The 14,519-nt window shown below is 35.4% G+C and overlaps 1 protein-coding gene across 2 annotated transcripts in view; it reads left to right on the plus strand.

The window, feature by feature from the left end:
* The window catches only part of JhI-21 (Juvenile hormone Inducible-21), a 148,309-nt gene extending 141,428 nt beyond the window's left edge, over nucleotides 1–6,881 (plus strand). For both annotated transcript variants that reach the window (XM_069835872.1, XM_069835871.1), the window contains one exon: nucleotides 5,300–6,881. In XM_069835872.1, the coding sequence (XP_069691973.1) occupies nucleotides 5,300–5,385 (86 nt within the window). In that variant the 3' untranslated portion in view covers nucleotides 5,386–6,881. The remainder of the gene's footprint in view (nucleotides 1–5,299) is intronic.
* The last annotated feature ends 7,638 nt before the right edge of the window (nucleotides 6,882–14,519 follow it).

A 14,519-nucleotide genomic window follows, 5' to 3' on the forward strand; every position in this document is an offset into this window, starting at 1 on the left:
TAAAGTGAACGAATATCTAGCTGTTTTTGTCGCATATCTGTTGTGATGATGATGATGATGATGATGATGATGATGATGATGATGATGATGATGATGATGATGATATGATTATGATGATGACCCTCAAATGAAAGTATAAAGTATTGCCATAGAAAAATATAATATGGCTTTTAATTCTATCCATTCTCCTTGATTTTTCATTTCCCCTGCAAGGAAAATATGAGTGTTGAAATCATTACTGAGCTTAGTTCATATAAATATATTTTATGCACATAGTTAAGTAATATAAACACTGGCATTAGGAAAACCCATAGTCCTCGCAAAACATCAGAAGGTCGCCAGTAGTTCTAATTTAATTTTATTTTCATATGTGGGAAATTCAATAAAATCGACCTAAAACCGTCACAAAATTTTGTGTTTCATTTACTTTGTTTTAAATTGTTATTGTTATAGGTATAGCTCTTAGAATTACATTAAACTATTAAAGCAAAATATATTGAATTATACAGACAATCTAAATAAAAAAGAAATCTCAACCACAATATGTCTTTGTCAGTATGGCTGTGTTTAAATGTAATGGAGTACTGGTATTGCTCATTCTGAATATGTGTTAAAAACAACTTGATTTTATGTACCGTGATATTTGTGTCAAGTACCAGTACCCAATATGTAAAAACACGAACTTTTTCCTGGCAATTGAGTAAACACAAGTATACTATACTATTAATCAAGACACTCTGTCATTGTGAGGAACACATCACCGAAATGTACGATTAGTACACTGAATAAATTTTACATGCAAGGATCAATAATACTGCACGTAATAATGATAAAGCACTGGATCTTAATTCCTAACAAAAAATAAAAACACTGTGCATCAGTAATCTTATGCTGTACTTTAATACACTCCCTATAATTTGCGGTATTTAATGCATGAACTTTCGCGAAATATCGAAAATAGCCAATTATTCGCAAATTTTTTATTATTATTTAAAGTTCAGTGAAAGTCGCTCTAACAATTTAATTACCAGTACTAAAATATAGTTCAAAATCAAGTGCAAAATATGAAAGTGCAAAACATTTTTAAATAAAATATTATACAGTATTGCAGTGGGATATAATCTTAAAACAAGAAACACAAGTTTTACAAAATATCAGAAGGCACTTTAGTTTAACAAAAAATAATGTCGTCTTTCTTTGTTTCTTAGGGGACTGTTAATTTTTTTCTTATTTTAAACAGAAAATTTCTTGAGAGAGGAAGAGAGCGTAAATTGAGTAAAAACGGAATGACATTACTCCACTCCCTGTGGTCTCCCTAAAAGAGATAGAAAATGATCAGAATTAGACTGTATGCATGTACAGTATACATACAGTGGGCCAAAAAAAGGTACAAAATTAGAAATACTCAATTTCCGAAAATACATAACATTAATTTATAATGAATACACTGTTGGAAAGAGTAGACTTTAAAGATGAGCAGGACTTTTTATTATGTTTTTTTGAGACTCGATTAAAGTCTTATGGAGATCAATACACAATGATGCGAAAAATGTGGTTTTTGAAGACGATTTATTACTTCAAAATGCAGAAACTGAATGTTAGTAAAATTAATAATAATAATTAATGATTTTTCAAATAATCAAAATTAAAAATGATGCTCTATGTGATGGCTATTTGCCCACACAACCATTTGTAGGAGTCTTCTCCATTGTCCAATAGCACTGGATATCTGTCTTTGATCAAGCCGGTTCCAACATTCAAGAAGGCGTTGTCTTAAATGTTCATATTACGAATTCTTGTTTTGTAGTAAACCGCCTTTTGTAGTTCACTCCATACAAAATAGTCCATAGGATTAAGATCTCGTTTGAAACTCCAGTGGAAACTATCAGAGAATCTGAGAAATGCGATCTTTCACGCAATAATCTCTCAGGAGGGATATCATGTCCGTATCTTGCTAATCAATCATTGTATACTTGAACCAGACCATTCTCGCTGAGCACAGTTCCTTAGAATTTGACGGGCAGGTAAATTATCATATTGGTGCAAATGTGTAATGAAAATCTTGTCTTCGTTCGTTATGCAACCCATTATTCATAAAATGAAAACTCAAACAGAAGAAAACAAATGATGATAGCACAACAAACGTCTTGGCATGCTGAACTCATAAGACCATAATGTTTAGTTCGGCATAAACGATCGATTTTGCACTGCTTTACAAAAAATAAAAAATAATGTTTAATAAATGTTAACAAATTAAATATCACAGTACTTTTGCGGTCTACAAGGATTGTGAAATAAACTTTCAAGTGAAATCATTAGCTACTGGAATATAACTATTTAAATTTTGTGCCGTTTTTTTGGCCCACTGTTTATATGTAAGAAAACAGTTACGCTCTTAAGTCTATAGACGAGAAATAGTGGTGACACAAACATTTTGAATTTTGGAAATGGAGGATGTATTCCTGTGGACACAATTTACCATTGAAACTGTTTTGCAAGCAGATTATTAGTGGTTAAGGCAAATATTTCGTTTTGAATTTGCGTACTACTTAAAGAAGATATAAATTCAAACATTAAACATAGCGATGGGCTAAACTGTAAAGACAAAGTACAATAGAGGAGGTAAGACCTGTTCTGTGACTCTAACATGAGCCGTGCCTATATCACCAATGGGTATGAAGGAGGAAGATAAGGTTTTAGTCTGAACTGAACTTCAGGGTCGGTAGATTCGTGTAATATCAAGAACTACCTTCTCCCACACGTCAAACTATTCTTCTGATCGCCTAACCTTTCCCCTCTCGCACAGTTCACATGCCAGATTTTGTTTTCTGAGTTATAAATGTAGTAAGGTGCAGGGGCGGTTTTTCGGGTGAAGCTCGTGAAGCGGCGCTTCACCTGTTTACTAAGCGCAACTTCACTTATTTACAAGTATTTTAATATTTTATTTTATTTCACTTAATTTTTGTCATTTACGTTCTGCGTTGTGATATGTTCTGCACTTAGGTATTCTGCATTATGGAACACTACTCCCATTGTCACTACTGGTTGGTGCAGAGTGGGGAAGGGTGACAATTGCAGCTATATCCCTCTTTCAGAGGTAGAGCTTCTCAATTTGCGGATTTGTTTACGGGTAACCATGGTAACGAACCCTTGTAAGATTTCTATAGAGCCTGTTTGCGAGGGTACCTGAATCGCTGACAAAACATTTCTCTTGTAGCTGCAAACGTTCTTATAGCCTCCTGGCTTGACTCTTTTGAAAGGAAAATAACTGCACGCGAATACAATGAGATAAAATTCCTTGTCTTTCACAGTGTTCACACTTCTTTGTACCTGTTAATTTCAGTTTGTGAGACGTGTGAATAGAGTGACTGTGTTGTCTTGTTGCTAAAACGATATATTAGAAGATTAAGTTAACTAAGCAGTTATTTATTTTAGTGATAGTTTTATAATTATTTTTAAAAGTGAAGACTCAAATATTTTTATTAACAACTAGGGATGTATTCTATAAACGATATAGTGTGTAGCGTGTTACAGACACCATTTTCGCGATGGACTGAAGGTGATGAAAGGGATTTATTGTTACCGGGAAACTACCGGCGTGGCTCAGTTGGTTGAGGCGCTTGCCTACCGGTCTGAAGTTGCGCTTGGGTGTGGGTTCTATCCCCGCTTGGGCTGATTACCTGGTTTGGTGTTTTTCGAGATTTTCCCCAACTGTAAGGTGAATGTCAGGTAATCTGTGACGAATCCTCGGCCTCATCTCGCTATCACCAATCTCATCGACGCTAAATAACCTCGTAGTTGATACAGCGTCGTTAAATAACCGACTAAAATAAAAAGAATTGTTAGCGGGGAAACCAACACTTGTTATTAATATATCGGCAAAAAAGCTGAAAAGGATAGGTGCGAGATCTTACGCCAAACATTTTGAAAGTGCGTAGTACAGTGAATATCAGTGGCTGTACGGTAATTATTTGGAAAAATTGTTTTGTTGGCTCTGTTTGTTAGTTGGAATAAAAAAATCTGCATGGAACTCGGATGAATTTTGTGAAAACAGATGAAGTTTCTGTGAGTTTTTTTTTTTTTTTTTTTTTTAAGCTTAAAGAAAGCGGTGAATTTTCAGGGCGGAATTATGTTAAGCTGTCAGAAGGTGAACTTTTCCAGAAGTACACAATTATTTTTGAAATACGTGACATCATTTTTATGCACGTTAACACTAGATATCAAGGCACTGAAGAGCTTCAGTTTTGCTCTTTTGCCAATGCTTCAAAATTTCTTCAGTATTCGAATATTTTTCCTTCTAATGCTCTTGCCACTCTACAAAAGACTTTCCCAAATTTGTTGAAAGTAAGTCATTTGAAAACACTACTAGAACTTCTTTATGTATATCATGAGTACCAGATCATTTCCCCTGATACAAGCACTAAAACGTGTAAGAGAAAACCAAGACTTATTGAAGAAACCTATGGGTTCTTTTCCCTTATTGTGACATTACTGTCAACAAAGCGTTTCAGTGAAGCGAAGTTTTACTGCACTCAATCGCATAAAGACAAATCTTCGCAATTCAATGGCACAAGCGAGATTAACATCATTGGCGTGCATCTCCATTCACAAGGACTTACTACATGATCTGACTGAGAAGCAGCCATTTCATGACGACATCATTGACAAATTCTCCATTCGTAGAGACAGACGAATCAATTTAATCTACAAAGTAGGTAAGTCGTATATCATGTCCCTCAATAAAAGAGCTTCAACTTTTCAGGTTGCGAGATGCCACTAGTAAGGTGTATAACATTAAGTAAAATAATGAGCAAATTGGGCTGGAAGTGTTGTGGAAAAAAGTTATATCTCCATTTTCAATATTTATGTGCAAAAGGGGGCAAATAAGTGGAATGCTTTAATTCTGAGTGAAGGTTCTCTCTTGGTGCCGCCCCTGATGAGAAGGAATATGTTTTTGTACAAAACCGTAGATCATATATACCCAGATTGTTTGGTCTTATAGGCTTCGATGGTAACAACTTTTGTCAGGTTTACTATGCTGCCATCTGGTTGTTATATAAGGAGTCACGCCATAACTCCCATTTGAATTCCATTAGCGACTGTTCTGCCATCTCGTGTTCGTTTATGGCAGATGGGTGGCGATCCTGGTGGTTATTCTCTTCAGAGTGCTACCGATTTTAACATAGGGCTGAGCTATCTGTTTTATATATATATGATTTAGGATAAAACCTAATGGTTCATCTGAAGTACAAAGTATAAAAATGACAAAACTTAATAGGTGTGATTACATTTGTTTCAGATAATATCACGTCTGCTTTGCAAACTTTACTGGAAGTGGTTTCACCAGAGGAAGAGGAGAGGTTACTTGGGCCTACGAAGACTTAGGATGCAAATTCTTCACTTGAACAAAATATGACCACGAATATTCTCATCGTAACATTCCATGTCACCTGCTGCAGCATTGCTAAGAGATGCCAAAGATTACAACTAACGCCCTAACTTTGTTCACTGCCCGTTGCAGTGGTGTGTACTGAATCTCAAGTCCGTGTGTTGAATATGGTCAGAGTAAATATGAGGTAGGTTCAATAGAAATCCCTTTGTGGCTTATTGGCCACGTAGTATTGCAAGTTGTAAACTTTAACTCTATTTTCCTACGGGAAGAGAGTACATTTGTGTGGGTTTACATGCAATGTGCTTTAGTGACCATGTTACACAATTTAAAAAAAATTAGGGATGATAAGAAGCAATCTAAGGAACTATAATTTCTGGAAATGCCACTGTTACGAGTTATAACCATAAAAATTGTCACTATATATAGGGAAGCCAGATGGATTCTCTTGCATGTATATTGGAATGCCTATCTCGGAAGGAAAATTTATGAACAGATCAGTAATAATTCTTCCCAGCTTTATTTCGCTCACAGAGGAACAGGTACTTCCGATATACATTTTTTTTTTTTTCGAAAAAAATCCTTCTCCTTCAGCTGGATTTTAATTCCTAATATTTGTGTTCAAAATTACGGACACTAACCTATAGACCACCAAAGGTGGCAGCCATTTCAAGGTATATATCAATGAAAAACGTTGAGGAATCGTCACAAAGTTAAAGAAGACGTCTGAAGGAAATTCCATGTAAAAGCAATTTTAATTGTAACATTTTTTTTTGTGTTGATAAAGGATTATGAACAAGATAGCTCTATTATCAATACCAAAACCTTCTACTGTTACTTACAGTAAGTGACCAAAGACATTAGTCTCATATGGAAGACATGTTTAGTCAAGTTTTTCAAATAGGCATAACAAAGGAACTAAACTGTAAACAGCACATTTCTAGATCGGTGCATTTAAGAACCACTGAAGAGTCAACTGAAGTCAAATGGTTTGCTCTCTGTATAACATGACTGGCTAATCTACGGATTTGGCGATCTAACTGGGATTTTATTGAACTGTCCTTACACTAAAGTTTGTCCAACGAAAGAATAAAGTGATGTCAACACATGCACGTGGTCCTGAGATCTCTGAATTTATAGTGACTTGTTTATTGTCATGTGAACAGATCTATCGGTGTTCTATGGTTTAAATCACTTTATTCTTTTGTTGGACAGAGTATAGCTTGTATCATACAAATATGCTAGTGAATTTGATGTTATTTAATTTTATCATATAATTTGATGTGCATAGAACTGTACAATGAATTGTATGACAATCTTTTCAAAGGGCACAACTGTTATATGCAACCCAAAGACATAAAAAGAAACCAGTAGTTAAAAAGTAAACCAATATATATTTTTGATGAGGGATGCTATGTACAATTTGTGTGACAAGTTCTTATACTCAGCAGTGATAATAAATTTTGATCGTGTAAATGGTCTGCAAAAATTATATACTCCAGTTATTATCAACAAAAATAGGTGTACTTTTTTTTTATCCATAATGTGTTGATTATGTGGTAACTTTCGAGGAATATCACTTTTGTTGACGTCGTACAAAATTTTGTCCAATATTCTTTTGAGAAGATTAGCTCCGTATGTAGATGAAATTATTGGGGATCATCAGTGCGATTTTAGGCGTAATAGATCGACTATTGATCAGATTTTTTGTATTCGACAGATATTGGAGAAAAAATGGGAGTATAAGGGTACAGTACATCAGTTATTCATAGATTTCAAAAAGGCATATGACTCGGTTAAGAGGGAAGTATTATATGATATTCTTATTGAATCTGGTATTTCCAAGAAACTAGTTCGATTAATTAAAATGTGTCTCAGTGAAACATACAGCAGAGTCCGTATAGGTCAGTTTCTATCTGATGCTTTTCTAATTCACTGCGGGCTAAAGCAGGGAGATGCACTATCACCTTTACTTTTTAACTTCGCTTTAGAATATGTCATTAGGAAAGTTCAGGATAACAGGCAGGGTTTGGAATTGAACGGGTTACATCAGCTTCTTGTCTATGCGGATGACGTGAATATGTTAGGAGAAAATCCACAAACGATTAGGGAAAAAACGGGAATCTTACTGGAAGCAAGTAAAGCGATCGGTTTGGAAGTAAATCTCGAAAAGACTAAGTATATGATTATGTCTCGTGACCAGAATATTGTACGAAATGGAAATATAAAAATTGAAGATTTATCCTTCGAAGGGGTGGAGAAATTCAAATATCTTGGAGCAACAGTAACAAATCTAAATGACACTCGGGAGGAAATTAAACGCAGAATAAATATGGGAAATGCGTGTTATTATTCGGTTGAGAAGCTTTTATCATCTAGTCTGCTGTCAAAAAATCTGAAAGTTAGAATTTATAAAACGGTTATATTACCGGTTGTTCTGTATGGTTGTGAAACTTGGACCCTCACTCTGAGAGAGGAACATAGGTTAAGGGTGTTTGAGAATAAGGTGCTTAGGAAAATATTTGGGGCTAAGCGGGATGAAGTTACAGGAGTATGAAGAAAGTTACACAACGCAGAACTGCACGCATTGTATTCTTCACCTGACATAATTAGGAACATTAAATCCAGAAGTTTGAGATGGGCAGGGCATGTAGCACGTATGGGCGAATCCAGAAATGCATATAGAGTGTTAGTTGGGAGGCCGGAGGGAAAAAGACCTTTGGGGAGGCCGAGACGTAGATGGGAGGATAATATTAAAATGGATTTGAGGGAGGTGGGATATGATGATAGAGACTGGATTAATCTTGCACAGGATAGGGACCGATGGCGGGCTTATGTGAGGGCGGCAATGAACCTTCGGGTTCCTTAAAAGCCATTTGTAAGTAAGTAAGTAAGTAATGTGTTGATTGCAGACATTTGAAGGGTACACGGGAAAAATGAACAATGTCACAATTCCTTTAAGGGTGATGTCGTTATCTAATTCACTGTATTATTACAAACTTTAGTGATATTTTTACCAAAAGTGGTAAAGGTGAATTAAAACCACGTATACACTCATTATTTCCTTCATTTTAAGTAGAAACACCAAAAAATTTTGCAGTAATATGCTGAAATAGATCATTATCTCACCCTTAATGGAAATGTGACATTGTTCATTCTTCCCGTGTACCCTTTATTTCTTAATACAACATTCAAGTAAGCTTTCATATTCTTACACTTGGTATGGACAGCTAATTTTTTTATTTCGTCTACCTAGTATATGCGTAATTTGAAAAGAGGTTTCGACATTAGCTCATTAACAGTTTCCTTGTAAGTTACCCTAATGTAACGATATTGTGCAAAAATTTTGTATAATTAAGGCAGGACCTGGATATAAATAAGGTCCAATATGTAATCCATTTAATTATGGTATCTCAAGTTCCCAATGTTAATAATACAAGGTGATTTAAAAAGGATGGTAGAAAAATAAACCTGATTTATTCATGACTGAACGAATTTGACACAACAGAACTGTATTGACGTGAAAAGATGCATTAACTCCCAAATTTTACATATCCACTACAGAAGCTCGATTTGACACAACAAATGTCGAGACAGTACTCCATTTCTGTCCAGACTCATGCCAACATGCCCTCGGGTATTGACTCGACTGTTTTGTGATGCTCGTCTCAGATCGTTCAGGTTCTGTACCATGGGGGTGACAGACACGAAGTCGCGGGTTAAGTCTGGCGATCGCGGGGGTCAGAGTGACATTGATAGTCGTTGTATCCTGCATGGCCGATCCAACTTTGTTGAAACTGAGAAAGGAGTTTCTGGTAGCAAGACTGTGCAGGCCATTGTTTTGTTGCCCGATCACCAGAAGCGCTAAACGTTTCAATGGAATTTTCTGATAGGATATTAGTGAGAAACACCGTTGTATACGAAATGTATCTCGTAGGCAACAGAAAGCCACACAGAACAACAAAATAGCCGCCATATTTCTTTTAAGACGAGAGCCTGATGACTATTTTATGAGTCGTTCGTATGTTTATGTTATTTAATTAAGAGAATAAGTGAAAATTTCATCAGAACAACTATTATTTTATTTATACTTGTTCTGTTGAAATTTTTAGTTATTGTCTTAATTAAATAACATAAACACACGAAAATAGTAACATTCATCTTTAACAATCTTTATAATTTGATCAACAAAACCATCAATATCGCGCTCAAATTTTCAAATTTTAGGATGCTATTCATAGACATTTTGCAGCACGCGCTACAAGCGTACTAAGCTAGCCCCGGCTATCCACTGGTTACTAGTACAGAATTCAAATCATATCCTATTGCTAACACTGGTTTATGAATACGAAAAATGCTGATAATCCACCGAAAGCCCACGCTAAAAATGTTTATGAATATGGCCCTTAAGCTTCAGAGCCAGACCACCAAGAGCGCACTATTTATTCTCTGCTTCCCTATCGTAACATGCACTGTGCACTTCTATTATTTTGTTTTTCTGTAAGGTTGGCCCCTATAATGCATCTGTTCCACTTTTGTTTAACCTACAAGAAGTAGTAGTCATTACAATTAATATTAATATTAATTAATATTAAAATGGATTTGAGGGAGGTGGGATATGATGGTAGAGACTGGATTAATCTTGCTCAGGATAGAGATCAATGGCGGGCTTATGTGAGGGTGGCAATGAACCTTCGGGTTCCTTAAAAGCCAGTAAGTAAGTAGTCATTACAAATGTGCGTAATGTAATGATTATTAGGACTTGACTGCTTTCATTTAAAAATTCTGAAAGTATCACAAATTATCTATTTCAGGATTCAAGAAATTTTCATTTACTTTGAAGATAAATAGAACATTATATTTGAGGAATCGTGGAGTGCTTTTAATTGACCTGAAGGATAATGATGTCCAACTTCAAAATCTCTCTGTTTCAATGAACTGCTACAGATGTGGTTCCACTACAGCTCCAGAGAACTGATGCATGTTGATGTACCACAGAAAGGTTAGTTACCAACTGGTGGAACTAACTGGTGGTGATGGTGGTGTATCTGTAGGTGTAGCTATTTGCTGAACACAGTTCTTGAAGAGTTACCGAACTTCCTACATTTCAGGGATTTAAGACACCCACAACATACGTTATTTATTTCTTATTGACAGTACTTAAAATTAATTAAGGTTATATGAAGCGTCGTGACTCGATGTTTATAGGGGATTTCATTTATACAGAGTACTCTGTATACGACCATTGGGATGTGCAAAAACTACAGTGCATCTGTCATATCAAATGAAGTTCAAGGGCATTTGTCAGGATCATTACCTGGTTGCAGTTCAACTCAGTCTGTTTTGAGATACTGAAGGGATTCCATATATCTATTAGGGGAGGGCATGGACTAGGATTCTCCTCGCATGCAGGCCGCTTGGGTGGGCTTATTGCAGTGGCGGCTCGTACCTGAAAATAATAGCGTGCTAAAAATATTTTTAGACTCTCCTAATTTTTTAAGGTGAAATCCATCTGTCGACATTTTGAATCGACTTAGAATTGCTTTTAAACACTTTGTTATTTTCAATGTATTCTCTCACTACACTGTCCATGCTGCTTATCAGATTAGTAAGACCTATGAACACACCGAGATTATCTGACGTTTCTGTCTCATTGTGGCCACGTAGCGCTAGTTCAAATTTTCCACAAAATTTAATACAATCATTTTCAATAAAATATATAGATTTTTTCGACTTTCTCATTATGTTTCTGTGCTGATTGTTCATAAGCTCAATATTTGCGGTGCCAATCGTACAAAGATCAAACGAGTTTATGTTTCTTGCTGTGTGAATGTTTCTTTATATATTCATTCAGAGACCAAGATCTTTGATACCTGTCGTAGACATGAATCACCGCTACTAAATAGGAGGCAAGGGAAGCAGAACAGAGCATTTCGTATTTCGCATCCACATATCCAGTCACTGTTGTCATAAACTGTTCTGTTACATTTCCTAGTGTACACACATAGTTTTTACAATATTGGTGTTCGCCGCCTAGATTTTCTATTCTAATTTAATCTTCTATGGCTGCTTGGAGAAAGCAGTATTGAGTAATGAACCGATTGAGTTCGTGATATAACTACAGTATATTTTTGAAGCTGTTTATAATCCCAATACTAAAACCTGTCTCTGAATTAACATACACATTAAACTTACATTATATATTTGAATTGCACTAGGCACAAAATATAGACAGACACACAGCAGAATATATGTACATTTAAAATGACCACAGTGCAAAAGATAATGAATCCCATAAACCTGCACACATTGTTTTGAAAGTGGAAAATAATCCCTATTTTAACGGGCTCCCGCGAAAAGGCATGCCAACATAGAACCGTAATACGTAGATAATAAACTCAAAACTATCTGCTGAGATTATATAAAAGTAATCCTGTTTACACAAACGTTCAAAAATGTATTTTAATATGATTATATTTATGAAAAACACAAAAAGCAAAAATAAGCTACATATATAAAACGTATTTTCTTTATTTCAAAGTTATATCTTTAGCGCTGTCTAGGCAGCACTGTTCCGTCGACTGCTACGAACCAAAGAATATAGAAGGGAAGAGAGAAAGTTTCACCACAACAAAGTGAAGAAGAGCGTACCGTGCTGCACAATAGTGAGCACGGTGTTGTGTGAAAAAGCAGAACAAAATATCAAGGAGGGGCGAGGTGAAGTGCTGTTCTGCGCATGAGCAGACACTGCTAGCCGGGCTAAATTGCGAATTAGGACGAGAGTAAGGATGGGTTCCATTGAGTCTATAGCACCAAATTATCGAAAATACTAAACTATTGTAAGTAGAATTTGTATCATGTGCGTTTGTTTAACAATATTATTTTGACGATAATTTTATGGCGTGCTACAGCACGTTAGCACGTAGGGAGCAGCTGCCACTGGCTTATTGTACTAGCCAGAATGGAACCATGCCCTAAGGCCCCCGGTGCTACAGATCTCTCTGCATGCCGCCTCTGAACTCCCTTACAGCCTACATAATTCCTTTACCTTTTCACATAGACTTCACAGGGTCTCTCAACTCTGGTTCCACGAGCTACCATGAGCCCACAGTGCATAGTGCTACCACCAACAACGAATGACCACATATTCATGGGGTCTCAGTTCGGTGGCAGCCCACAGCCAACTACATTGGAGCAAGTTCGAAACCTAGGAAAGAAACGGAGATGATGATGAAAGAGGGGAAGTGTAATTACGATGGCAAAATGAGTCTGAGGTCCAACGCCGAAAGTTATCCACCATTTTTGTTTCAATTGATTGGGGAAAAACCTTGGAATAAACCTTAACCAGGTAACTTGTCTCAATTTGAATCTGGGCCCTGTTTCACGGTCAGATATGCTAACCGCTACTTCACATTGGTGTACACTAAAGTGATTACTACTCATTTGTGTATAATGTAGCACAAATTGATTTTTTTTTTTTGTACAACAATGAAGGAATTACTCATTTGTATGTAGTGTAGTGTCAGCTATTGTTTTTTTCTAATTGTTTGAGAACACTGAAGGGAGTACTCATTCGTGTATAGTGTTGTGCAAGCTATTATGTTTTTTTCTAACTGTTTGAGAATGGTGTATAGCACATTGCAGCGAGGTTTTGTAGTTTTAAGTTATGCAAAAATGGGAAGAAAATATCCGGCAAGTCATTTCGAACATATTGCAAGAAGAAATTATTCAATTTCGAATAATCTTCGCAGATGTCAGAAATGTATTGAAGAGGACGACATTTTGAACATCTCTTGTTACACAGGTAAGATGCACTTGTATTCACTTTTAAGTTACTTATAAACAGGTTCTAGAAACTAAAGTTACTACTACTGTAGAAATTGTGGCCAATCTCATAACTGTACAAGGCGTATAATAGAAAATGTCACTCAGCTTGCCATATGAGGGAAGCATCATAAAAAGAGGTCCTTGTATTTAAGGAACATTATTCTTTTGTGTCTCTGCAACTGTGTACTTTTGTTTTAATTGGTTAGTTAATGCTGCTATTACTATAAAATTTTCTCCCATACTGGCAAATACTTTTTCTTACTTGAAGTTTTTATTTTCTCATTACAAAAAGTATAAAAAATATTACGACGGTGTGAAAAATTTGTTTTCATAGAAATATGGTTTCCAACTTTACTAATGACATTACATCTGTCTATAAACAACAGATATTTCTATTGTACGAATTCTGGTCATATTCGGTATCTACGAGTTAATTCAAGCAGAAATGATGTACATGAAATAAAAAGTCACTATTACTAAAAGACATGAGTTTTTAGTTTGAAAAATCACAATAATAGTAAGTTATTCAAAACTGGTTCTGATTTTTTCACGATTTCAATTTTTACATAAAATAATGAGCTAATGAAAAGAATAGATAATACAGACAATACAATGACAGTTAACGTTACGGAGTAAATCCTTAAGATCAAAGGAATGGAATCTTTCTTTATCAATTTGCTTTTTCTTTTCATTTTGTAGGAAATTCACTTTGTTTCTAGAAATAACTGCAACATCGCAGTAAATTCAATGGCACTTGTCAACACATGGAACTGCCCCTTCTCTGCAGCAGTGAGGGGAAAAGATGTAAACAAACACTGCCTGCTGCACACTCCACTCTGCAAAATGCTCTATGTCCCATACTACTCAGATTTTAGGGTGAAGTATGTATCTATACATTCCAATAACAGATTTGCCAAACATCTATTATGTATTTATTAATAATCAAAATATTAAAATACTCTTAAACCATAAACATATTCATATTCATATTCCAGGAAACAATTAGCATTCATACAGTCCTCTCTGTAGATTGAAAACTCAAAAAAGTTTCATATCTATTGTTCAAGAATTAAAACAGAAAATCAATATCCCGAATTTAAAAGAAAACCTACAAATTAAACCAAACCCTTTAACTCTATTAAATATAGAATATAATCTAAATTTAACAGAAGAAATACTAAAATCAGAAGTAAACACTGAAATACTAAAACAATTGTCTTTAGAGACAATTAATATTAGGTACCTTCCACGAAACTGGCTTCACTTATACACTGACGGATCGTTGATCTCCAGAGAACAAGGT

Source organism: Periplaneta americana, chromosome 9 (genome assembly GCF_040183065.1).
Source record: "Periplaneta americana isolate PAMFEO1 chromosome 9, P.americana_PAMFEO1_priV1, whole genome shotgun sequence".
Lineage (NCBI taxonomy): Eukaryota > Metazoa > Arthropoda > Insecta > Blattodea > Blattidae > Periplaneta > Periplaneta americana.